The sequence below is a fragment of the Typha angustifolia genome, chromosome 9, assembly GCF_048772165.1.
Source record: "Typha angustifolia cultivar Huaian chromosome 9, ASM4877216v1, whole genome shotgun sequence".
Lineage (NCBI taxonomy): Eukaryota > Viridiplantae > Streptophyta > Magnoliopsida > Poales > Typhaceae > Typha > Typha angustifolia.
The window spans coordinates 7,796,569-7,822,628 of NC_133247.1; the positions used below are offsets into that span (position 1 = coordinate 7,796,569).

General features: G+C 35.6%; 1 protein-coding gene across 1 annotated transcript; it reads left to right on the forward strand.

Annotated features, from left to right (window-relative positions):
• Positions 1-584: 584 nt before the first annotated feature.
• LOC140766500 (transcription initiation factor TFIID subunit 10) lies at positions 585-20,918 on the forward strand. The gene is made up of 6 exons (XM_073105880.1): positions 585-795; positions 916-980; positions 4,404-4,466; positions 13,260-13,314; positions 13,422-13,472; positions 20,488-20,918. The coding sequence occupies exons 1-6, from the start codon at positions 700-702 to the stop codon at positions 20,566-20,568; spliced, it is 411 nt and encodes a 136-aa protein (XP_072961981.1). The 5' UTR covers positions 585-699; the 3' UTR covers positions 20,569-20,918.
• Positions 20,919-26,060: the final 5,142 nt, after the last annotated feature.

Consider the following 26,060-nt stretch of genomic DNA (forward strand, 5'->3'; position numbering starts at 1 on the left):
ATGGAAATGGAGTGACGGGTGATGGTGATGATGGTGGTGATGAATAGGTTGCACGAGGTGCTATTGGGTGAAAGAAGAAAGGGGGGCGAAGGTGGTCAAGATCCCAAGAAGGAGGGATGACCTGATAGTTGAGGGAGGCTAGGAGTAGCCGGCATCGAGGTGGCACGCGGCTAGGGTTTGAGCGAGGAGGGAAAATTTCATAATAGAGGAAAAAAGATAGGATAATTTAATGATTCATTCCATAACCCCCTAATGAGGTCGCCTTCTACGTATTTAGAGGCTAGGATATCTCCTAAACAATTGAAGAAAGTAGGACTAATATAAGCTTTCTTGTCGAGTGTGTTCGAATGGCCAAAACAGGTTTCTGACTTTGCAAATGTGATGCAGATGTCCTAGATAAGTGATTTAAGTTATGAGCTTAATGTCCACGAGGTGGTCCACTCCGACTCAGATCACATTATTATTGGACTCTTTTTTTAGAATATGAATAAACACAAAAATAATTATTTCTGAAATAATAGAACTCAAAACATAATAACAAAGAATAATATCTAGAATTTACCTTGTACTAAATCTTCCCGAGGAATCAGCAATTGGACGGGATAAAATCATAGAAGGAAAAGTAAAAGCCTGGAAGTGGAAGAGGGGCAGACAGCAGCGGCAGTCGCCAAGCAGATCATTCTGCCTTCGCGGACGACGATGAACAGCAGCAACTCGTCGGGCGGCGATGTCCGGCACGACGACGACTCCGCCCTCACCGAATTCCTTTCCTCCCTTATGGATTACACCCCCACCGTAATAAACGCAAATTTTCTCTTTTATTCTTTTTTCCCTTTTATCTTGGTTTCCAAGGTTCGAAAAATTCTAAAGAGAGTTTCATATCTCTGACTCTTTTTGATCTTGAACTGGGAGAAGATTCCGGACGAGCTCGTGGAGCACTATCTTTCCAAGAGCGGTTTCCACTGCCCCGACTTGCGGCTGTAAATACTCTTTTCCCTCTCTTTTCGTGTCATCTTTTTGTTTTTACCTAATTTTAGTAATTTCTGGGAATGTTTTGTTTAGGATCTTGAAATATTTCACTGTTAGATGATTGGGAATTGGTGCTTCTTCGATGTTGATTTTTTGATCACGGGTGAAACTTTGTGCGGGAATTTTTTGATGAACCTCGACTATAGTTCGAGCAAGTAGGATGGTTGAGATTGCAATGAAAAGGAATAATAGGGTTTTTCTTGGTTCGAGGTTCTTAGGGTTTCTTAGACGATGTGACCATGTTTCTAGGGTTCTAATTTCAGAATTCTTCTGTTAAAAGAAGAGGAAAAGCTTGGTAAAGTGGAGATAATTAACAAGGGAATGGTAATAATGACAGAGGAAAGGAAAAGACTTGCTGAAGAGTTTTTTTTTTATTTTTTTTATTTTTATAAGAGCTGCATGACTTGACCAAATAGGTATGGTTTTTGGGAGAAAGTTCAAAACAGAAGAAGCTCCGCTCCCTTGAGAAACTAGCGTGATCTGTCATATTATTGTGGGTTGACTTCACTTGGACTTAACTAAATAACTAATACTTAATGAATAAATAGAATGATCTCTCCTGGAGTTTGATAATCTTCTGAATAAAATTGAGACAATGACTGCTTATCTTATGCTCTAGAATATTCAGTAATGTCATCTCCCTTTTGCCATGTGGAACTATTCTTTGAGCTGCTATTGGAACACTAAGAAGTTGATCTCTCTCATGAACTGATTTTATGTGATATATTCCTTTTAGGCACTATTAACATTGAAAGTAGTGTGGGTTGACATGATTACAAGATTACAGTTCCAACACGCAAACCTTCTCAAAGTTGATTGATAGATTTGAACTTTTGAAGTTGAATCTGTATCTACTTGTTATCTTCTGATTTTTGAACACCTCCTTTTGTTGTTGTGGTTGTGATTGAGTTTTTATGCCCTTAGTCCTTGCAAAATTATCTTTATTTCATGCATAATCAATCTTTTATCTTCACCAATGGTTGAAGTCAAAATTTAGCATCTCGATTGGTAATTTGAACAGGTTCTTGTTGATCTTCACTATGGTCCCTCAAATGATTTCTTTTAACATATAATGGAAACATTTTCATCCTAATTAACTAAAAGGAATTTGATATGATAATTTACACCTTACATTTGCTCTTATTATCATGAACATGCTATCAGATGAGTATTTGTTACTCGACCCCTGAATTTTGCTTTCATGTCTCAAAAACATGCTACCATTAGTTTGGTAAACTTGAGTTACAACAGAGATGAGTTAATTTAACTACACATGTTTAGTGGCCTTAATATCAATAAGGTCAAAAGGGGGAGGAGAAGGCAAAGTTGCAATGGGGAACCGGATTGACTCAATTTTAGTTTTTTTTCTCAAAAGCTACAGAATATTCTCTATTCCATCAGCAGTTGTCAGGTTAAATTGAAGTTGGGGTATTTCTTGAGGCAATAGAAGTAAAATGTCGGTGTTCAATAATAAATAACCGTATGATAGGGTGTCAATGATAATAAGAGAAAAAGTTAGGGTGTAAATTGTAATATTACCTTGATTACAAATGTTTTAAATTCTCTCCGAATTTTTCTTTCCTTTTGAGTAAACATTGTTTTGTCTATCTTAGATAATATTATTGACATGCACAATGTTATATTAAAATATTTTGAAATGAAATTGTATGTTGAACAAGCAACTGTCAATGTTGTGAAAAGTGCATATGTGGTCTAGCAATAAAAATATTAATATCACATATATAATTTACCTATATAGTTTATCGAATGTTTAATCATACCAAACTAATAAATAGGTAAAACTTACAAAGTAGTATATGGAGAATCATTTTCACAATATTCTATGCTACTTTCTTCATATAACTAACTACTCATAAATATATTCAAGTATGATAAGTTGCACCAACAAAATTAATCAATAAAAAAATATTATGAAGTGCTGTTATAAATATCTCACTGTTATGGCATAGCGCTTTCATATGCATAGAAGGATACATATGCATATGCGGCCAATATGTGGTCATTGGTGACAATTTGGCAGTTAATATGCGGTCCGCAAATATGTATGAGGTTGGCATATGTGGTTTATGTGGCTGCTTTGCAAAACAGTGGCAACTGTCAATTGATGCTTTAGTGGAACCTCATGATTCATTTAGTGTACATACATGACGAAATACAATATGTAGATGTGGATCTGCTTCTAACTTCGTTTTTTCTACTATGTTACGTGAGATAATTTTTAAAGCAGACTATATGTATATGTGGGTTGCATATATGACCTTTCTGCTCTACTCATGTGTGAAATCTCTGTAACTTTTTGACCTTCAAAGGTCGCTTGAGGTTGTATCATACTCGATAAATTTCAGTTGGCAGGCTAAGATATTGGTGATCAATTTGCCATAGGAAGGGTAGAAATTTGTTATTGGATTTGTTCTGCAGAGGAAGGGATTATGAAGGAAGGGAATTAGAAGGGAATAAAAAAAGATCATCAAGGAAGGGATAAAGAAAACCATGACATTTTCTTGTTTATCCTGAAATTATATGATATTCAATTAGTCTATTAGGGCTTATTCATAGGCAAGGGTTTCTAACATAAATTGACTTTTAGCTTTTGTCTAGACCTTTAATTAATATAAATGTACTCTAAGTTTTAGTTTGAAGCTAAAAATACATTATTTGGAGGAGTTTCCAAAACACGTAACTATTAAACTACTCCTCAAATAATCTTTAATGGACAAATGAAAAAAAAATCTTGAGAGTTTTGAAACTTATTTAGTGCGTTCAATATATCTGATTGTCTATCTGATGTTCTAGCATATCTATTCATCACTTGTCGTCTAACAAGGTAATCAGTAATGTTTTAAAATGAGACTTGACTATGATGTAAAATGGCTTAGATCATTCTTTGATACATCTGACACATGCTGATAAATTATTCTTAACTATCTATCATAGATCTAAAGTTTGGATGTGCCAAGTCATGTCATTTACTTGGTTGGACGTGGATTCATCCACTACAGATGAAGATACATATTTTTAGCTTTACCTTGTTCGTCTTCATTACATGTCAACGTGTTGACTCGTGCCATTCTGTGACTTAAAGAGTATCCTTTAGGGTTGCTATACCATGCTGCCATATGTAGCATCACATTTTATGCTGCTTGTGATGGGGTCACCCTCATTTTATGAAAATTGAATCTGTGTTGTTATGTTGGTCTTGCTAAACATATACCTAGATTGAATTAATATTCCTTCATTATAGATGCACTAAATGCTGTTGTTTCTAGAAATCTTGTCAAACCTGTGTGGCCTCCTTTTTGGCTTGTTGTTGTTTAAAACCATGAAGGTTGATTTGTTATTTTGATTGTTGACAGAACAAGGCTGGTAGCTGTAGCTGCCCAAAAGTTCATTTCAGAGGTTGCAAGTGATGCTCTCCAGTATGTTCAGACTTTCTATTTCTTCATTTGTTTGCATATCATTCCTTTTGTGTATGAATTCAGTATTTCACCATGATTTGCAGATTGTTTGTAAAATATGTAGTTTTCCAATCTACAGGTGTCTTAAGTTGTGTGTCTTAAGTTGTACTACATTTGTTGGTGATATGTCTTATTCAAGCTTGCATTTCAGTCAATTATAACATTAATTGATCTAAAACCTCACATACAGTATATCGTAGTGAATTTTTCATATAGATTGGGAAATTTATATGCAGAGTAGGTTTGTCACCCATTTTGATTATCCAATATTTATCATTGGCCATCTTTTTCGCTTTCTTTCAATCTTTTACATCTTCCTTTTCATGTAGACTTAGTAGCAAATCCTAACAATAAAAAGGCACTTCTCCTATATCATCCATGCTTGATTCTGCGACACAGCTTGGAGAATGCTGTATTTATTTTCTACTGCAATGAATTTATCTTGTCTCATTCTTTCCTGATTCTGTGACAGCTTCGTAACATTGTGTTCACTTCTTCCATATATTTTTTAATTTTTAAATGAAAATAATTAGGGTTAGCTGTAAGATTTTTACATCTTAGACCAAATAATTGTAGGAGGCTCATGAATTGGATGTTATATTATGAGATCATTTAATTATTGGCCCTGGCGCAAGGTGTTGCACAGGGCAAAATCTTAGACGTAGGTCCGAGAGAATGGGATATAAGGAGAGACATAAAGGGATAGGAGCTTGTCCCGTGCATGAGTCAGTGGGAAAGAGATGACAATATCAGATATGTGGTTGGGTAGAGGTGTAGGCTGAAACAGCCTAAACACTCTTAATCTGAAAATGCAAAACCAGATCTGAAATGGCTGAAACTGACAACATTTTGGAAGTGTTCCTTTTCTCTTAGGACCTAAAAAGAAACTAATTTTTGGCACCATGGTTAAGTATCAAGTGAAGCGGATGAATATACATTGAATTCATGAAACCCTTATAAGGTGAGAAGAGAGGTATTGTAAGATAGAGGATATGTTGCATATGGCAAGATAATTCATGAAACCCTTATGTCACCATCTCCCAAGATAATCCTTCACCTGGGAAGATTTCTCGCTCTATAGGCTCATTATCTAATTAATTCCTTGTATTATTTCTTTTTTTTTGAAGTGACAAGATTCTTCTCTTTTGCAATCTTTCGATTCTTCATTCTTGCATTAAATTGTACATAAACTAGATTATTTAACCTTAACCAATCTATTTCTTTTTTTTTAATAAATTTGAAATCAAAGATCAAATAAATATGACATTGAAATTCCTCAACTAGAACGGACAACTTCATTAATACAATGATATTTTATCCATTTAAAAGAACTATAATTTCTTTTACATATTGAGAAGCTACATGTCAAATTGAGAATCTACATGTCAAATTAAGAATCTTAATCGTTGTCTTTCAAGTAGGGGGCATCGATTCCATATACACTCCACCAAGGAGCTAATAACCATAAAAATTAGATAGTAACTTATATAAGAGTAAAGAAATATGGATTTGAATGGATTGAATTATTTACCTGGATTAAATTCATCATTATTAACTTCTTTTGTTAATCTTGCTAGTGGTTTTTTCAAAATTCCTAGTGGTCTTTATATATGCTTTCATCTCTACATTTGAAATGTGGATTTAAATGGATCTGAGTAAAATTTTCAACACAACTAATAATACTATCCATTACCTTTAAATCATTCTCTATTTTATGACAATCTCTATAGAAGTAATATGGATTTAAGTAATATGCAGCAGTGTGGAGATGTGTGTCGACATTATTAGCAATCGTTGGGACCCCTAATAAGTCGTGGCTTTCATCACTTACCATTAAAATTGGCTAGCTTTTAAATTTCTATCATAAGGCCCTAGAAGTGGTATCTTATCGAGTGGACTCCTTACAACTATAGGCAGGGGAGGAAGGATCAAAGCTGTGAACTTAGGAACTATTGGCAATGTCCTTGGTCCTAGGAATAATTGAAGAGTTATCTCCGGTCACCAACATGTCGATTTGTGGTATGGTTAATTCACTCGAATCCATTCGAATCCACTCGTGCAACTGCTAAATTAACAGCAACATTATTAGTCACAATTTGGGAAATATTCTTCTCTCCCACTTTCTTGATATCATTACAATAATGTTATAGATAGATTCATCTGTATGTGCATCTTTAGAGTAATCAATAGAACGTAGAAAACTAACTCTCAACTGACACATAAATTCATAATGCTTTTTCCTTTTGATTTGTCCAAGCATCAGTCAAAATTGATATGCAACATTGTGGTTTTCTAAACCATCATCTATTTTAGCCATTTGCTTCTTCAAAAGTGGCTCACACAACTCAGGATCACTAGAGGTGAATTTATCCATGAGACCTCTAATTAGTCTTTTACTTCTAACATTTGAAATTTCTAAATTTTTTTCTCTTTCAATATGATTACTTTTGCCCTTAGTTTTGCTGCATTTTTTAATTTCTCCTTTTTCTTTTGATTCCCCTCTAGATGTTCCTTGATAATTCTTTTTGCCTTATCACTAATTTTTGGACAAGCCATAACATCACATCTAAAATGAGTAATATGCTTCTTAAATTTACTAACTCATTTTTTGGTGGTCTTCTCACAAAATTTACATTTCATTTTGTTGGCATTATTTTATTAGTATGTTAATTATATTTTCACTCTAGATCAGTGAAGCCAATAGGCACAAAATATTCAGATGACAACCCAGCTACAAATAGTACTTGAGAGGAATTTATGGGCATATTTGATTATCTGCATATAAAATTTGAGTCAATAGGCAATTCACAAACTAATTAGCAATAATTCGCAAAATAATTTGCAATTAATTCCTCTGATAGTGAAAGAAAACAAAATTGGGTCCATTGGGCAATTCACAAACTATTATAATCATGGATCTCAAAATCGGCTGATTCTGAGTGAGATCGGTTGATCCGGATTGTGATTGGTCATAGTTGATCCCAATCCGGATCAGAAACTGTGATTGGTTTCGGTCTAGGATCGATTGATTTCGGTCGTATTGGCTAAAATGAGTAATATCATTGAAACTAAATTTTTTTAAGACTGAGGTCGAATCTAAAATATATCTTAGGAGACATTAGTAATTGATGTCATCAACTGCTTTTATTTTAATTTTTAGGTTTTACCTTCTATCTCTCACACACTTTCTCCTCCCACTCTCACAATTCATCAAGTTCATTTGGCGGCCGATTCGGTGAGTCCTTTTGGCTAGTTCATACTTTCGTGAATTTGGACGAGTGTTTTTTTTTTCCATTTCTTTTTCCCTCTCTCACACCTATTTTTTAACTCTTTTTTTCTTACTGCTATAGAACACTGTTTGCTGTTGTTTGATAGTAGTAATTTATGAGTATAAAAATTTGTCAAATTTAAGGTGAAATTTATTATAGTTTCGAGTAAGTTTTTTTTTAAGTTTTTAGGTTTTATATGTGCCTAATTTTTTATTTTCTTATTTTTCTGTTATTTTTTATAAATTTTTAGAAGTTTTCTTGCATTTTAAATAATACATAGAATTTTACATAATTATAAATAGTTCTATTCGATATGAGCGGCTGATATAATCAATACACTCGATACATATTATTTTTTCTAATGGCTAATTTTGATCTCGATACTGAAACCTTCATTATAAATCTGTATAAATTCCTTTGCTCTCTAGTATAAGTGTATAACATATTAACTTTAATTAGCTGTTCTAGTCGCTTTTGGTGAAGATGAGTTTTTATCTGAATTGATAATCTGGACATAAATTAGCATGAAACTTGCGAAGGTAACTGAGATCGATCTAACCGTTGGATTGATATGAGTTTTGAATATGTTATTTCTCTGCGAGTTAGGAATCCAATGCAACTGAAATTTCGTCAATCGGATGAGTAGATCGAAAGTTCCTACAAAACAATGACCGAAGGTCAGGAGGTAGCATAGTTAGTGTTATGGAAGATGATTATGGTATGGTGGATGGATTAGTGCTTGGAACTAGATAAAGGGGGAGAAAGGAGCTTCTAAGTATGGCTGCTTGCTAGAAAGAGGAGAGAGAAGCGATAGAGGATTAACCTTGGCCATAGACGAGAACTTGGGTTGGATACCAAGAGGGAGGAAGGAGGAGAGAGAAGATGACTCAAGCCTAGAAGAAAACCAATTCTACTATTCAATAATCAATAATCTAAAGAGGTTGCTTTTCCATATATATAGAGGCTAGCTAAACTTCCAAAAATCCTAAATAAATTCTATTATAACTCAACTTACTCGTTGTGCGTTCGAATGCACTCCGATCGTGTTCGAACAGCCAAAACACATTCTCTATATGTGTGAACACGAGATCAGGCATTTGAACGACCGCGTTTGAACGCTATCCTCTTGTGTTTGAATGCACCTGCCAGAAACTATTTTATTTTCCTAAATATAAATAAAAATTAATAAAAATTGAAGCAATTTCACTATGCACCTAAATTAAGAACCGCAACATTAGTAGACTAATTAGCAAAATTTTTAGGATAGTGAAAGAAAATTAGCATTAAAATATATAATAGATTAACATTGATAAATAATTTGCAAACTAGTTGGCATAAATAAACTAATTTTCAGGAGAGTCACGATAGTGATCTCTTTCTTCTTTTGCATAATAAAATAATCTTAATAAATAATTAGCAAACTAATTATTGAAAATACTACTATAGAGTAGGGGTGTCAAAATAAATGAGCGGCTCGGGCTCGGTTCAAGTTGAGCTGAGCGTGAGCTCAAAATTGAGCCTCGATTTGAATTTCGAGCTAAGCCTAACTGAAGCCAGCTCGCTCAGGCTTGGCTCGATAGGCTCGTTTACTCTCCTTCCCAGCTAATAGCCATCACATCACTCGTTACCTTCATCACACCCCACCCTCACCCATCACCCCTACTCACCCCACCCTCACCCATTCGGCATTCTCTTCATCTGCCTCCAGCGGTAAGCCACTGCCACCTCCTCTCCGTCGACCTTTATCGACCTCCATCGACAAGTCGCCATCACCTCCTCTTCGTCGGTCTCCATCGGCAAGCCGCCACCATCTCCTCTTTTTCGTCAGCCTCCTCCTCCATCGACTGAAATGCCTTCTCCGACCTCTATCGGCGACCTCCATCGGCATTGGGCGTCGGTGTCGGCCTCCTCATCTTCCTCCTTTCCGTCGGTCTCCTCCTCCATCGATTATCTCCTCTAGCCTCTTTCGACGACCTCCTCCTCTATCGGCTTTGGCTTGGCGTCAGCCTCCTCTTCTTCCTCCTCTCCGTCGGCCTCCTCCATCGGTCTCCTACTCCTTTGACATGCCGCAGTCCATATTGCCACCGCCTCCTCATCCTCTAATCAAGCTCGAGCTCTGCTCAGGCTCGGCTCGAGCTCGGCTAGAATTGAGTTGAGTTGAGCCTAAACAATATAATAGGGCTCGAAATTAATTTCTAGCTGAACCTGAGCTAGAGTTGGCTCGCTTAAGCTCGGCTTGTTTACACCCCTACTATAGAGTTCAAAGAGAGTAGCCGAGCAGGGAAGAAAGAGAAAGGGAAGAAGAAAAGAAAAGAAGGGTAGAAGAGCTTGTTGATGTTGAGAGTGAAAGGGAAGAAGAGAAGAAATAGAAGAAGAGCTTACTTGTCGCTTGCCATCGCTTGTTACTGCGACTCGAGGGAGGAGGATCGAGAGAGAGGAAGAGCAGCGACGGTTTGGAAAGGGATTAGGACAGGCTCGATAAATCAAATGAGAGAGGAAAGCTTATGGTGTTTTTTCTTAAAGTTATTCGCATTTGCATCCGCATTCATTAGCCTGACCCAACCCGCTTTATTGCCTTAGTAAGACAGCAGGTGCCAAAGCGGCCTGCCTTGGGCACAAATGTCACCAAGCTATTTTGCAGGGTGGCTGATGCTAGCCTGGCCATGGCGGCGTGAATGCTTTTTGAAACATCGTCCAGTTTCAACTTGCGAATTGTACTCTATGGCACATCCCAAGTAATGCTATATTAAATGATGTGGACATTATTGACATATTACACTGGCACATATATCAACGCAATATCTTCTTTAGGGATTTAGTCTTGAGTCATTTTTTATTATGCATTTGTTTATTTATGGCATTTAAGATTGTATTTGTTTATTTATAGTGTTTAGCATTGCATTTACTTTTTTGCTGATGTTTAGATTTTTTTTTTTTTTCTGTCATTGTTAGGTCTATATATAAACCCACCTTTTCTCCAATTAGGGTGAATGAAGAATTTTAAGATTTGCCTTCATGAGTGTTGGATGTGAAACCCTAATTTGAGCATAGAGGTGTAAACCATACCTCTCTTTATTCCTTTCTAGCCACCATCTTTCTTAGAACCCTAATAATCCCCATTGTTTCATATCTGTAAATGAGTGTGACCAGTTGCAACCCTACTGAGACCAGTTCAATGGAGTTAAAGCTTATGAAACACTAACCAATCCTACTAATATATTATTTAAGAGTAAGAAAACTAATTCCACTCACTCATGGTTGTATAATATGTATCACAAAACATTTTATTTCGGTAGTAGATAAACCAGCTGTATTCACTCATAATGCAAAATATGTTTCACAAAACATTTACTTACATAAATAGGAAAATCAATTGTACTCATTTGAAAAGTTGATTTAGGAAAATCAGTTCCTTGCCTCCTAAATGTCCACACTTAGAAGAGTCTATGGTTTGGCTTAATTGTATGAAACACCGTTGCATTTTCAACTTATGTACATAACCCTTCTGTGGTCTAGACTAAAGTGAAGTAATTATATTTTCCATTATATTTGACTAACCTTAATGTGGAATTTGAAGATTCTCACTAGAGATAAAATTGTCGAGAATTGTATTAACTTTCCAACATATTTAAAATAATATCGATTGGATTTCAAATGATAAAATATGATAAATATATCAAATATCATATTTTTGTCAGTTGAAATCCAATCAATGTTATTTAAATGTTTTGGAAAATTTATCTCTAATGAAATTCTTCAAATTTGAAATTTAGATTGGTCAAATATGATTAAAAAAAGAATTACTGCACTTTAGTGTAGACCACATGGAAGTTGAGTGCTTAAGTTAAAAATGCATAGAGTTTTGTGCAATTGAACTAAATCATAGGGAGGTAAAATATAATTAACCCAAAGTAAAAACAAGAATATTTATGCTATCTATTCCTTGCATTGACTACTCTAATTATTGCAAGTGATCCTTATTAAGGTCCATATGCTCTACCTTTTGAGTACTTTGGCTAGATTTTTTTCAACCAACTCTAATTGACTACTCTCTCCTAAGTTCTAATAAGACACTTATTAGAAGTACAATGAACAAGAAATTTTAATATGTGGACTCACCACTTCTAATTGATTTGCATACAATAATTTCAGCTAAGCTTAGCTAAATAAACACAAGCTACTACTCTTTCCAACTAATAAAATATATTTGTCAGACTGGTAGTATCTTGAAGCAATCCACTTCAGTTATTAAGCCCACAGTAGATTGATCATCCCTTTAGGCAACATTGAATCTGAAGTATAATTTCTTATCATTGATTACGAACCCAAAATGTTTTCAGAAAAAAACTCAACTTAATAGTCTGTAATTCTGGTGAAACCCCTACTTGATTTGTATAATCTTAGATGGATCAACAGCCTCTTTATATCTAAATGACACATGCAACACAAAACGAGGGAGTAAATGCCACACTACCATTAGAGACCAAATAAGGATATATAAAAAATTAAGTGTCTCCACATTCTACCATTGTATAAATGAGTTTCATTCCAAAATGGAGTAAATTTTCTTAGATATCACCCAGAAACTTTGTTTGAGCTTACAGATTATCACACTCTTAATTTGTCTTAAAAAAAGAAAACATATTAGTACCCCCTCATCCCCCTTCCCTCCTCTTCTTTTACTCTTTTTAAATTTAATTCTCTTTTCATTCCTAATTCCTTCTTATTAAATTTTTTTAGAATTATTTTGCAGTAATTTATTGTCTTCTATAGTTCTTATGCTACTTTTTTTCCTTCCCAAGATGTACTTGCACATTTCTCAAGGGTTCTCTATATCCGAAGTGGAGATTAATCATGTTCCAAATTAAGAAAAAAAAGAAATTTTTTTTGTTGTTTTCTAGAATAGGACGGTAGGTCTATATTTCGAGCTATACCTAGTTTTTTAACCTTTTTATGTTCATCTATGTGTAAAAGGATTAAGGTAATTTGTCACGTCTCCTTTCCATACCTTTGTATAAGATGTCTCATTCTCCCTTGCTTTTTGGATTCAAAATCCACCGTTTTATGCTTTTCCTATTTGGATCTGAACAAATTCCTCTTTCTGATATAGCTGTTATTCATAAACCATATAAACTGTTATTCTTCTCTTTATTCTATCTTAGGTAACATTCTATAGTTTTTTGTTGTTGCATAAATGAGGCAGTTAAAGCTTCACTCCTGATTATTTAGATGATGAATCCTTTATGCTGTTCTGCTGTTTTATTTATTTATTACTTTTTGTGCATTTAGTTATGTATTATGTATTATTTAGCTAAAAGTTAATTGAAAATCTGCTAGAGCCTACTAAGAGCTCTTCCAAAAGATATTATTTTCAACAATCTAGTCCTTCCTATATCCCTTTTTGTGTACAATTCATCATCTTTGCTAACAATCAGTTCAATATAATTTTTCATCTTTTTTTTTTTCCTTTTTCTTTTTGGGGTAGGCAATGCAAGGCTAGGATTGCAGCTCCAGTTAAAGATAAGAGTAAGCAGCCTAAGGTGCAAGCTTGTGTCTAAATTTTTTATGTTTGTTCATGTTACAAATTCTTCTTTGTCAAGTAAATTTTTGTGATTGTACTGTGAATATTGAGCTTATTATACTGCAGGATAAGCGCATTGTCTTGACAATGGAAGATCTCTCAAAAGCCTTGCGCGAGGTGATTAAATTACTTCTTGACTCTTAAGAAGTAGAATAATTATATCATTGCAAGTTTTTAAAGACAAATCTGTCTGCTATTAGTTTAGGTTGAAATGTCAAATTCCTTTATGTTCCAAAACAGTCTATGTTATCAAAAGAACTTGTCTGGTATAGCAGTTGAATATATAGAGAGTACATAGTATGTTGACCATTTTATTAGTAATAAAAAAAAAAGGTAAATTAGTTACATAATATCTGGAGAATTATCTTCATCTCTTCTCTTCCAAAAATATAGACAATGTGTACATAACAAGTTGGGTTAGGTTATAAAGCTGTAAGTGCAGTGGGATTGATGGAGGACTTGCTCAATTTAATCATATGATTGTTCAAGAAATAAACAAGTAAATATATGTACGAGATATGGTTAGTTGAAGAAAACACCAATAAAATTCTAATGACTCAAAATCTTAAGCAAGATAGATATATTGTAGTAGAACTTGTGGTTTTTATATGCATATGCAAGCATATGCATATTTGACGCATAACTAGCCTATATATGGGTGCATATACTTATGTGATACATGTATGCAGCTAATGTGTGGTCCATTTTGGTATTAGGACCATGTAATGCATATATAGAGCAGTTTACCCATCACCACCTCATGTATGGTCATATTAATTTCTAGTTGAGAAGTTAAAGTCCTGTTTAACTTCTCTTGATATTCGAGAGTGAAGATGGAGTTGAGATTCTCGTTGGAGTTGAGCCATGATTTATGTTGAAGACTTATATCGTCATGTTATGAGTTAGATTATTCTTCAAATGGGAGATTGTTATAAAGTGAAAATTTAATCGGACTAGGCCCTGCCAAAGTTATTTTAATAGTTCTAAGATTCCAAGAATTGGGATTGGGATTATAATCGGCTATAAAAAAAAATGATATATATCGACCATATTGACAGTATACGATATAGAATATAAACATATGAAGTGTAAAAACTAAAAAAATACCATTTCAACGTGTGTCCCTTTTTAGCAGTCTCTTTCCTTTCTCATACTAATAAAAATATACTCTCTCTCACCCACTCACTCTCTCATTAACTCTTTCTCCCATATCCTTCTCATCTCTAATCTCTCACTTAAAAATAAACCCCGATGATTCTCACTCTCCTCCGACTTCCCTCCCTCTCTCTCTCTCCCCTAAGCAAACCGATGCTTCTCCGACATAGATCCAGCCTCCATCAACATTCCGCGGCTCCTTCAACACATATCCAACGACCTCGAGTATGTATTTTCTTTGTTTCTTTTCTCTATATCTCCAACAAGCTGTCCACCCTCTCTTTCTCTCTCTCAACTCCCCTTTCTCTCACTCTCCCTTTCTTTCTTACTTTCCTCCCTCTCTTTCTCCTTTTCTCTTGGTTCCGATTCATGGTTGAAACTCGCCCGATCCAGATCGGCCAATACCCTATCGAAATTAGTCAATAGACTTGAGGAATATTTGCGAACCTTGAATAATTTCTAATGACTAGCAATATTTTGGGGTCCTAATTTATTTAGGATTCTTACTTGAAGGCTTTCCTATTATTTTAATTTGTAGATTGTCCTTAGGAAAGGAAGATCAGCACAATCTAAATACCATAAGATTTTGTAGTTCTTGTAGAGGTCTAGGGTGCAAATATTGAGAGGTATGTCTTGTAGAGAGAGAATAAGAGAGAGAATGTGAGTTCTTGGATTGAGAGTGATTTCTCTCATATATTCTCTTCTGTGATCTACATAGTGAAATCGATGGGATCTCCGTAAACATAACCCACATTGAGTGAATTACCTAAAAATCTTGTCTCTCCTGTATGGTTGCTTTTAGCCTTTTATGTTTTTCATCGTTGTTATGTTCGCTTAGACTCCCACGGTATCCCAACACCAGTTAGGTCCCTTCTAGGTTACCGCATTAGTATCTCATATCATGTTTTAGTATATAGGTGACTTTGAAATTCAAAATTATTGTACATGTTTATTAATTAGTGGATTCTAGTGGATTAGTATGGTTCTTGGCAATGATTTGAAAAATCAGCCAAAATGTATACTCCCATGGTATCCCAACACCAGTTAGGTCCATCTAGGTTAGGGGTGTAAACGAGCTGAGCTTGAGTAAGCCGGCTGCTGCTCAGGCTCAGCTCAAAATTAATTTCGAGCCTCTTTATTGGGCTGAGGCTTGGCTCGCCTCAGCTTGAGCCAAGCCTGAGCCAGGCCTAATTGAGCCCGAGCCTAAAATGAGCCTATTATCATGCCTCATTTAAGTCGAGCTAGATCGAGCCAATTCAAGCCTCTTATCGGCCGATGGAGGAGGACAACGCGGCTGCTGCTTGGAGAAGAGGGCGAGGCGAAGCTTAGAGGATGAGGTGGCACCTTGGGTCCGTGGTAGCTTGATGAGGCGGCACCACGGCAGCTCGAGGAGACGACGGCAGCTTGGCGTCTTCTCGAAGTAGGAGGAGGCGGCGGCTTGGCGTCTTCTCGAAGGAGGAGGAGGTGGTGACAGCTCGAGGAGACGAGCTCGAGGGGATGTGAGGTGGGAATAGATTTGGGGATTAGGGTTTCAATGTTTCATGACTTATGGCCCATAACCGAGCCTATCGAGCTGAGCCTGAGTGAGCCAGCTTTAGCTCAGGCTCGGCTCAGCTTTGACCGAGTCGAGCCGGACTCGAGCTTCAGTCGAGCTAAGCCCTAGCCGAGTCTGAGCCACTCGTCAAGCTTGACACCCCTAATCTAGGTTACGGCGTTAGTATCTCATATCATGTTTTAGTATGTAGGTGACTTTGAAATTCAAAATTATTGTACATGTTTATTGATTAGTGGATTCTAATGGAGTAGTATGGTTCCTGGCAATGATTTGGAAAATCAGCCAAAATGTATAGGTTCCAGCCAAGCCTGTTCTGATAAAATAGTCAAACTACTAAATAGACTAGTTTTGATATGGTGAGATTTGGCCTAAACCATCCAGTTTTGCTTAAAACGTTGCAATGTTGGCTTAGTTTATGTTTATTTCATCCAAAACTGGTTGTTTACCCAGATTTTGTTAAATAGAGACCTAATCACAGGCATAAATTCAAAGTGAATGGATGGCTAAGATAATTGATTAGGCTTTAGGTTTGAAATCAGCCGGATGCTTTCCATTCTCGGTAATATCAACCATGGATGGCCGTGCTGACCGGCACGCGCTGATCGGCACGGGGCGTGCCGGTCAGCACTTGCCGTGCCGGCGGAGTACCGGCACATGGCACGAGGGGTGCCGCACGGCACCCTTTCTAATAGTTCAGTCGCTCGCCGTCGAGCTACCCGTTGTCGATCACCGTTGCCGTCTCCGTTGCCGTCGCCCAAGCGCGTCGGGTGCCCTCTCTCTCTCTCTCTCTCGATCTCATCTCTCCCTCGGGCTAGGGCACTCGACGCGCTCGGGCGACGGCGAGCTGCGGTTGACGACGACGAAGGTGAGTATCTCGTTTTTTCTTTCTTCTCCTCTTACGGCACGGCCATCGTTGATATCAACATTGATTACTCAACTTTAATCTCTTTCTTTTACTAGTTTAGCATTTATTCCTCCTAATTACTGAATGACTTCCATTAATTAATACGAATCTAATTCCCCCATAAATGGCAACATTTAAATCTGTTTTGGTAAAATGAGCCTCATTAAGCATAAATCCATAATAACCTTATGTAATTACTCATTAATGGCTAAATCTATTCTTTATCCTATATATTTTTACTATTAATGGCAGTATGTAAATATGTTGTGTAGGATAAATACATTTAGTAACATGAGCAATGTGGCCTCAGTACTCTAATTAGCAGGAATAAATTTGGTAAATTTGGTAGCATCAATTAGCAGGAATAAATTTGGTAACAATTAGTTTCTCCTAATTGTTGGTCAATGTCTGTGAACTTATTTAGGTATGATGTTTTCCTACTCTTTGGAAAATTTCTACTAACTTTTAGAGTTTTTTCTCTCTTGTTGTGTTATATCTTTTTAAACTTGACCGAAAACAAACGAGCAAAAAAATGAAATTCTGTACCAAAACTTCGTAAATGATCAAAACTTATAAATGTTTAGTTTTTTTAGGCCGAAATCGAACTGAAACTTTTGAGCTATTTTCTTAGCGAGAATGCATTAGTATATTATAAAGATTGCATGGCATATTTTTAACATCATCTCTAACTATTTATTTTTGAACCGTCTTGAATTCTGGGTGCCCATCTAGTGCCTAGGCACTATATGACCCCCTTGTTTGCTGGTCTACCACCTGTACTCTTACCGTCTGTACTCTTTTAAAACCTTGGATATTTCATTAGATGTTGTTTTGTCTTGTTCTCTCCTATTTTTCTCCTTAATTTTGAAACTTTATATATATATATATATATACATTACTTAATTTACATTTACATTGACGAGGTTGTGAACTCCATTACAGGTTATTTAACAGGTCATAATAGGTGTCTTATTAAAGGATAAAAAAGTATTTAACATACTAAACTGTAAGACTTCTTTTTATACATATCATGGAGTACTAGTGTTAACTTTCTTATTTTCTCCTCTCCTCAAGCAAAATAGCAGGACATTACTTTCCTCCTCTCAATTACATCCAAACAAGAGGAAAGAAATTCATTTTCCCTTATTTTCTTTCCTCTTTCCATCCAAACAGATTGTGGAAGTTGGTGCCAGCTTCTAGAAAAGGCAAAATCATATAAGACTGGGGTTTGCTTGGGATTTATTTGTTTGTCTATCATATTGTAACTTGTTTATATATCTATAGACAGACGATCACCATGATAACAAATATTTTCAATTTATTGAGATCATATGATAAAATATAAAATTGTCCATTGAAACACAAGACTGTAGTGAGTTGCTAATACCATTAATTCTAAATTAATTGAAAGATAGTATTAATACTGTACATAAGGTTAATTAAGTTGACTAAGAAGTCTGTACCATCTTAAAATTTTAAATATGGAACATTTAAATAGTAATATTAATTAATGTACCTAGTATAATGACAATTAAAATTTGTTTCCTGAAGTACATCTTTGCTGTAAGTGGTTGGTTATTAAGGTGACATTTGCTTGAAACATACCATAAATGTCAAATGACCTGTCCATTCAATAAATGCCCCTGGCAACCATAAATAAACAGTTGTAACTTGTAAGATGCTGATTTTGAAACATCTGAATTTCGGAATCATCAAATGCATAATTTATTGGCACTTACTAATTTGATCTTCTTTCTTCTAATAAAAATCAATCTTGTGGAATCTAATTGGCATAGGGGTGAATCAGTCTGGTGGAATCTAATAGGGGTGAACCAGTCTTGTGGAATCTAATTGCATAGGGGTGAAAATGAATTTGATATGGATCGGATATTGATCAATCCATATTTTTCCTCCTAATACAGATATTGGATGGGTATAAAAATTTAAAATAATGTCCTAACTAAACTGATATAGGTAAAAATTGGATATGCACTGGATCTTAAACATATATGAATACAAAATGGATCTCAACTTGATGTTCAACAATTGATGCTACTTCATATATCCAACAAAATTAGTGCATTCTAAACAATCCAAATGTTAGTGCAGAGACACAATAAGGATATCAATCCAATACTTTTGTTCAGATGAAATGTCCAACAGACCTAGAACCAAAGATAAATACTTTTGATCCACAACATTAGAAAACAACGTAAACGTTTTCAACAATCACCACCATAATTAAGCTACTTTTTTTTTTAAAAAAAAAAGAGCAACAACCGCACAACAACAAAAGGGAGTTCTTATGATCCCCAACATTATCAAACAACATAAACATTTCAGCAATCACCACTGTAACCAAGTCTCATGAAAAGGGAACGAACCTTCACTACGGCAGCAAGTGTAGAGGGATTATTGACGAATTGGGAAGTAGTAGGTGAGCAACAACATATCATGAGGCAAAGCATGAGGCTGGGGACCCCCCACGAGCAAGAAGCCAAGAAGGGGAAAGTGGTGAGGATGTTGAGGGTATTGGGCATGCGTGGAAAAGAGGAACAAGACCAAGAAAGGAATCGGTCAAAGAGATGGAGAAGAGAGAAATATGGGGTTGGGAGACACAAACCCAAGAAGTTGCGCATGTTGGCGAAGAGGTGGGAGGGAATGGGAGTGGGGGGATTCTTGAAGTGACGAGCATGAGGAGAGAGGAAGGCGTTAGAGAGGAAGAGCTTGGCATGGTTCTTGCAACGGCGAGAGGAAGGAGGCGGTGATCGATTGGTGGAGAGGGAGTCATCGGAGAGAGATAGAGTCGGCAATCGTAGGTCAAAGCGAGATGGAGATGGTTAGGGTTCAGCAGAGGAGGTGGTTGATGAAGAGGGAGTGAGGGAGAGAGATCGAGATGGGTTATTATGGATAGGGTTGCAACTTATTAATAGGTCGGGTAGACAATGACAAGTTTTACTACTAATTATTTACTAAGTTGTATATAATATGCGGGTAAATGGATAGCCGCTATTTGTATTTGTATCTAAATAAATTATCTATACCTGTATCCGTATCCATATAACCCTATCCATATCCATATCCGGTTGGGTAAAGGCTTTTTTTACTCGTATCTGAACCAAGTCGGGTCATGTTGTGAGTTGAGTCGGAGTTAATCCAACCCATTTCACCCCTAAATTGGCATCACATATGTGAGGCTTTCATGAATTCCATAATGGTGGTTGATAGCAAGATTTTCAAATCATAGTTGGCATGTATATGTATAGGCAACTGATTGATATGAGCTGTCACTTATTAAATGATATCACCTTTTAGTTGTGAAATTGTGATTGAAGATTGTCATTGTAAATAGTTAAGAGGTTTCATTTTATGGAAAGTGACCTTAATTATTCTTTTGTCCACTTGAGAATGTGCATGCTCTTAACTATATAGCTATAACCTACTGTTGTTAATGTCGTTTCTTATCAAATTATTTACTCCATTTCTTACATCCTGTGAACATTTATTTCACTAAACAGTATGGTGTGAACTTGAAACACCAAGAGTATTTCGCTGACAGCCCCTCAACTGGAATGGATCCTTCATCAAGGGAAGAATAGATAGAGATCGAATCCCTAATGTTACTGTGACCCAATGGATCAAAGGGTCCTCTGAAGATGGAAAGCAGCTAGAACCATCACTGAAAACTATGCTTGGGCCATTTGGCATGATCAGTTCTACCAAGCACAATTAGACCTGTCTCATCAGCATTAGCTTTGCAATATCTGTTGATTTTGTCTACTTTATTAAAAGTAATTCCCTGTAAGTTGTGGTAGAAATAATTCTCCATTAATTACTTTATCTTGTATTCTATTGCTTTTAATAACACATTCGATGTCTTGGAGCAAATGGATGAACATGTGGGTATCTCACCTACTTGAAACTGGTTCAATGATCATTTCTCCAGAAATAGCAGCTTACTAACTATACGACCAAGTTTGAGGATTGCTTAAATAGATACCTAAGAGAGTTCTAAAAGTTTTACGTTATCAACCTTGCAATTGGTTTGAAAAATGTTTCAGCTATGTGTGCTATAAGTAATCCTTAGAAGAAGGGGTTTTACTGCAAATGTTCCTTACAAATTGATGAACGGAAATGCATGTGGCTATTTAAATTCCTTAAATGATCTACATATATGTGAGTTTGGATTGCTGTTCACAAGAAGAAACTTCTGTGATTCGTGTAATATTTGAAGGGGTTGAATATATTTTACCCTCTTTATATTGTATACTAAAATTATTTTACACCCTACAATTTGTTTTAGCCTCTACGTGCACTTTTGACAAAGTTGTAATTATTAGGTTTTTCATCTAAAGTTAACATTGTTCATGCCTTTTTTAATTGTAAATTTTTCATCGTTTTGAACAAAAGATATTTTACCTCTTAACTTATTTTATATCACTAAGTCACCTTGATCTTTTTTTGTAATATATCTTAATTTTATAAAACTAGGGCTATTTAAGTTATTTTGTTAATTTTGTTATTAGTGTTTGTATTTGTAGATTAGCTAAGAGTGCAAGGTGTCATTTTTGTGAGAGCGTTATTCGATACGACTTGGTCGGATTGGATCTACTCGCGGCATTGGGTTCATTGTGATGAGTCTATTTATCTAGTCTGTGTTTGCTTGAGAGAATACAGTCTTTTGTCAGAGGAGCGTTTGAACGTCATGGACCCGCATTCGAATGAGGCCGTTAGAACGCTTGTACACGTTCACAACTATAGAGAATGTAAATTGCGCATTCGAATGCGATCGAATGCACCGTGGTGAAAATGGTTGGTTTGTTAGGTTTTAATTTAGTTGTTGGTTTGTTAGGGTTTTAACTTAGTTGTTTGGGTGGTGAACCTCTATAAATATGTGGAGGAAATCTTAGCAGGAGTATGATCTTGGATAATTGAAGTGGCTTTGGCCTTTATCTCCTTCTCAATTTGTCTCTAGCCATTAGTGTCATCTTCCTCCATTTTTTTACCGCCCAAGTTTTTGATTGGCCTCTTCAGCTTCTAACCTCTATCTTTTACAATAACTTTTCTCCCTTCACACTAAAGAGTAAACCTAGTATCTATTTAGCTATTGGAGGGCTACCAAGTTAGGATTTAATTGACTTTTGACACTGTTTGGTCGATATCTTAAGATTTAATCGTTCAAATCATATGATCTTGGATTCGTTGGAAAGCTTTTTTCAAAAGCGATAACATATCCAAAATTCAAGAGGATCTGTCGGTTAGATTGTTTGCAGATTCCTTCGGAAGTTATGAGCTTTATTGAGTCGAGAACCCTTGTAGATCGAATTAGGCTGGTTTGTAACAATTGGTATCAGAGCCAACGTTCCTCGGACCTTCGTGGCTACCACAAGATCGAAGGAGGTAAAGCAAACAAGCGATCAAGGCTTGGAGATGGACCACATGGTTCCGTCAAAATCTCCATCCCCATAGAGCTCACGAGGATGAACATAGGGCCCTCTTGATCTCACGCAAACCCTGGCGTTCATGGCGCAAACATTATTGGAGATCAAGGCCACCCTTGCTGACAGGAACTATTATCCTCCAATGCATACCCCTGAGCGTCATCGAAGACATGAAGATCTCCCCTTACCTAGAGAGGGAAATCGACGAGGACCGATCCTAGAGGCACCATGGCAACAGCGTGACGAATCATACAGGCGCCGCATTGATTTACCACCTTTGCACCCGAGGGCACTTATTGCCCCACATCCAGAGGAGAAGCCTTAGGATGAGTGGGAGAAGCCCCAATATCAACCAAGGGTCTAGCAACAAGAGTCGCTTCACTAAGGACGCAAGAATGGATGCGATCAAATGCCACAACCTCGCACTGTTCGAGTCGATTTCCCTAAATTCAACGGTGGTGACTCATTGGATTGGATTTATAGGGTGAAGCAATTCTTCATATATTAAGGGACACTTGATCACCAAAAGGTGCTTCTAGGCTCATTCCACCTTGAAGACATAGCGGTGAGATAGTTTCAAATAGCACATCGTGCGCGTGCTTTCGCCACTTAGGAGGAGTTCACCGACGTGCTTTGTGTGTGTTTCGGACCCTCTGACTATAAGGACTTCCAAGCCATCTTGACGAAGCTAACCCAAAAGACCTCTGTAAGAGCCTATCAAGAGGAGTTCGAAAGAATTCAATCGAGTCTGTTGTGACAAATTAAGTCACGCTCGCAAGTGCATGAATCTATGGAGTAGATCGGCAAGCAAGGTATTGATTCCACGAGGACTTATTTGAAAACTTGAAGTGTTTGAAAATCTTAAAAATAATTTTAACCTAGTTGGAAAATGGGTTTAGGAGATTTATGGAGAAAGAAAACCTTTTTACAAATTTCTTTTAATTAAGTGTGAGAAATAAGGTCTTCGAATCTACTTGTAGATAACACATTTCTATTAGATAACGTAAATCTCTTCTTTTTCTACGATTCACCAAGAAATCAATAACCAGTGGATCGGGAGATTATCTTTGAATGAACAATTCAGTTTTCATAAAAATTATGTTCTTCCTTCAGTTTTAGAAAATATGGAATAAGAATTTTAAATCATTAGATGTATTTTTTTTAAGAATAATAACTAATATCTAAATTCTAAACAACAAATTTAAAGTAGAAGAAAGAATAACCTATTTAGCAATTAATAACACATAAGAGATTTAGAATAAAAGAAATATGTTCTCAACAAGCTTCATCCTCAACCTTAAGAAAATTGGAAATTCATTTTAGTAGTTAATAACACAACTTAAATTAAAATAAACATGAGATTTAGTATTAGAGAGTTGCAGAATACGTCTTTCAAAAACAAAAGCCAAATCCAAAATTAAGAGATTACGCTAAAAGAAAATTAGAATATGAACTTTGTTGACTTACAAAGATTGAAATTTCTTCGAATGTGCTCTATTGTTGCCAATTGAATTGAAACAATTGCAAGTTTGAATGCTGAATTTAGAAAAGATATTTTTCTCTAGCTTTCACTCCCTCTATTTATAGACTTTTTGGAGCATGAAAATCTACTCCTAATTGGCTAGAAATTTGTTGTGATTGTGTTTGAAATTTGGTAAATATGTGTATAAAGTCGGGTAAAAATCTGCATGAAATATGCTGCATTAGGTGGGTAATTTGCTTGTTGGAATTGTTGCTCAAATAGGAATTTAAAATTTGTTTATTGTTGCAATTATTACTGAAATTTTACTTGAATTGAAGCTGAAAATATGCTGCATTAGGTGAAGATTCCTTGCTAAAATTCTACAACTTGATAGAGATTTGATTGCTAAAAATCTATTGTTTGATAAAAAAAAGGAATTTTGACTCATTCTGATTTAGATAAGGAAGAAGTGATTAGTGGATCATGGTTTGACTTAAGCATGACTTAAAAGATGGGAGGTAGATTCAGTTGGTTAGTAGTGGCTAAGCCTAATTCTGGTTTGAGCTTAGAATTTGACCATTTTTAGTAATTAAATGAGATTCAATTGATTAAAGGCCTATTTATAACTAAAATATATTAATTAGTTAAAATAAAATATTAACATTTAATAATTTGGGCATAACAAATATTATAATTATGAATTTAACAAATATCCCTAAACCAAGATTTTTCATAGTCCTCAAGCTAAGCAGAAGAACGAAGAATTGGGAAAGAAAAAAAAAATTAAAAAAAAATTCTAACTCACTTTCGCAGGCATTACGATTGCATTTAGCATATGCAACAAGCCTTTAAACCCCTAGCTTCCACTAGTGGATGAGTTGTGTCTCGTCAGGGTTTGTAGTGAATTTATCCACAAAATTCATTAAGTCAATTAAACAAAATAAAAGAAAGAAAATACAAGACTCAAGTAATTAAGAAACTTGAAAAGAAAACAACAAAATCACCGAAGATTTTGCTACTTCTTGATTATCTAACAACATTTAGCAAAATCAACCTAGGAATACTGACAATTACATCCACTCAGATAAGCAAATCTCAAACTTTGCAATTACCCTCAAGACCTCATACTAAGAATATACACAAGTAAATACTAGTAAATTTTCACAAAGCGGACATAGCTAGAGTCAATCAATCTCAAAAATGTAGGCAAAGGTATCCAATTATCTTCTCATTTAGCATTAATATACATTCTAACCTTATTGAAACTATTTATTCTCCCAAAGTCATAATAGAAAAGTATGATAATTAAACACAAGGAGATAAATCCAGATCTGAATCACACTAGAACACTAGGGTATATATGTATTATATGCTTTATTACAATCTTAATTTTCTTATTAACTTGGAATTTTATGGTTGAGCAATGCTAGTGTTATCTTGCTTTCTAGATGGTCCTTGTAGTGAGGATTCTGCCACTAGATTTGGCCACTAGGTGATGAGGCACCCCTCGGGTATCACACCTCAAACCAAAAAAGTGATATACAACTAACAACCATGAATTGGAGATGGTAACTCTGTCTTTTGACGTGAACACTTTCCGAGTGGTTACGAGAAGGCCCGGTTATTCAGTAGAGAGACTATTACTCTAACATCAATTATACCTTTTTGTATTTCAATTAACTTGATATATTTATCAGTAGCATATTATACATTCAACCTACATGTGATCTGAAAATTTCTCCTGAATAATTAGCATGAAACTCTATAATGATAGATCGAGAATTACATAAGAATACCAGATATTTTATACTAATCCTCGTATTTATTTCAGAAACATAATGGTAACAAGACTACATTCTGAGGATTGCATCACTAAAACATGTCCCATTATTTTTTTAAAAGATAAGTGTATAAAAATTGAATGAAGAAAATAGGATTTATGCTTCACTTAATCAAAACATCATCCGTGTTTGATCCTCGCTTTCTAACCAAATTGACTCTGCTAAATACCACTATATATTCTAAGTAACAAAAACACAAAAAAAATAGCGAAAAACAAAACATAACTACAAGTAACCGAAAGAAAAAGACCTAAAAGAAAAAAGAAAAATGAAATTAAAATTTCACTCCCAATCTAAATTTTACATTGGCCTTAATGTAAGAAAATAAAGCACAAAGAAAATGGTAG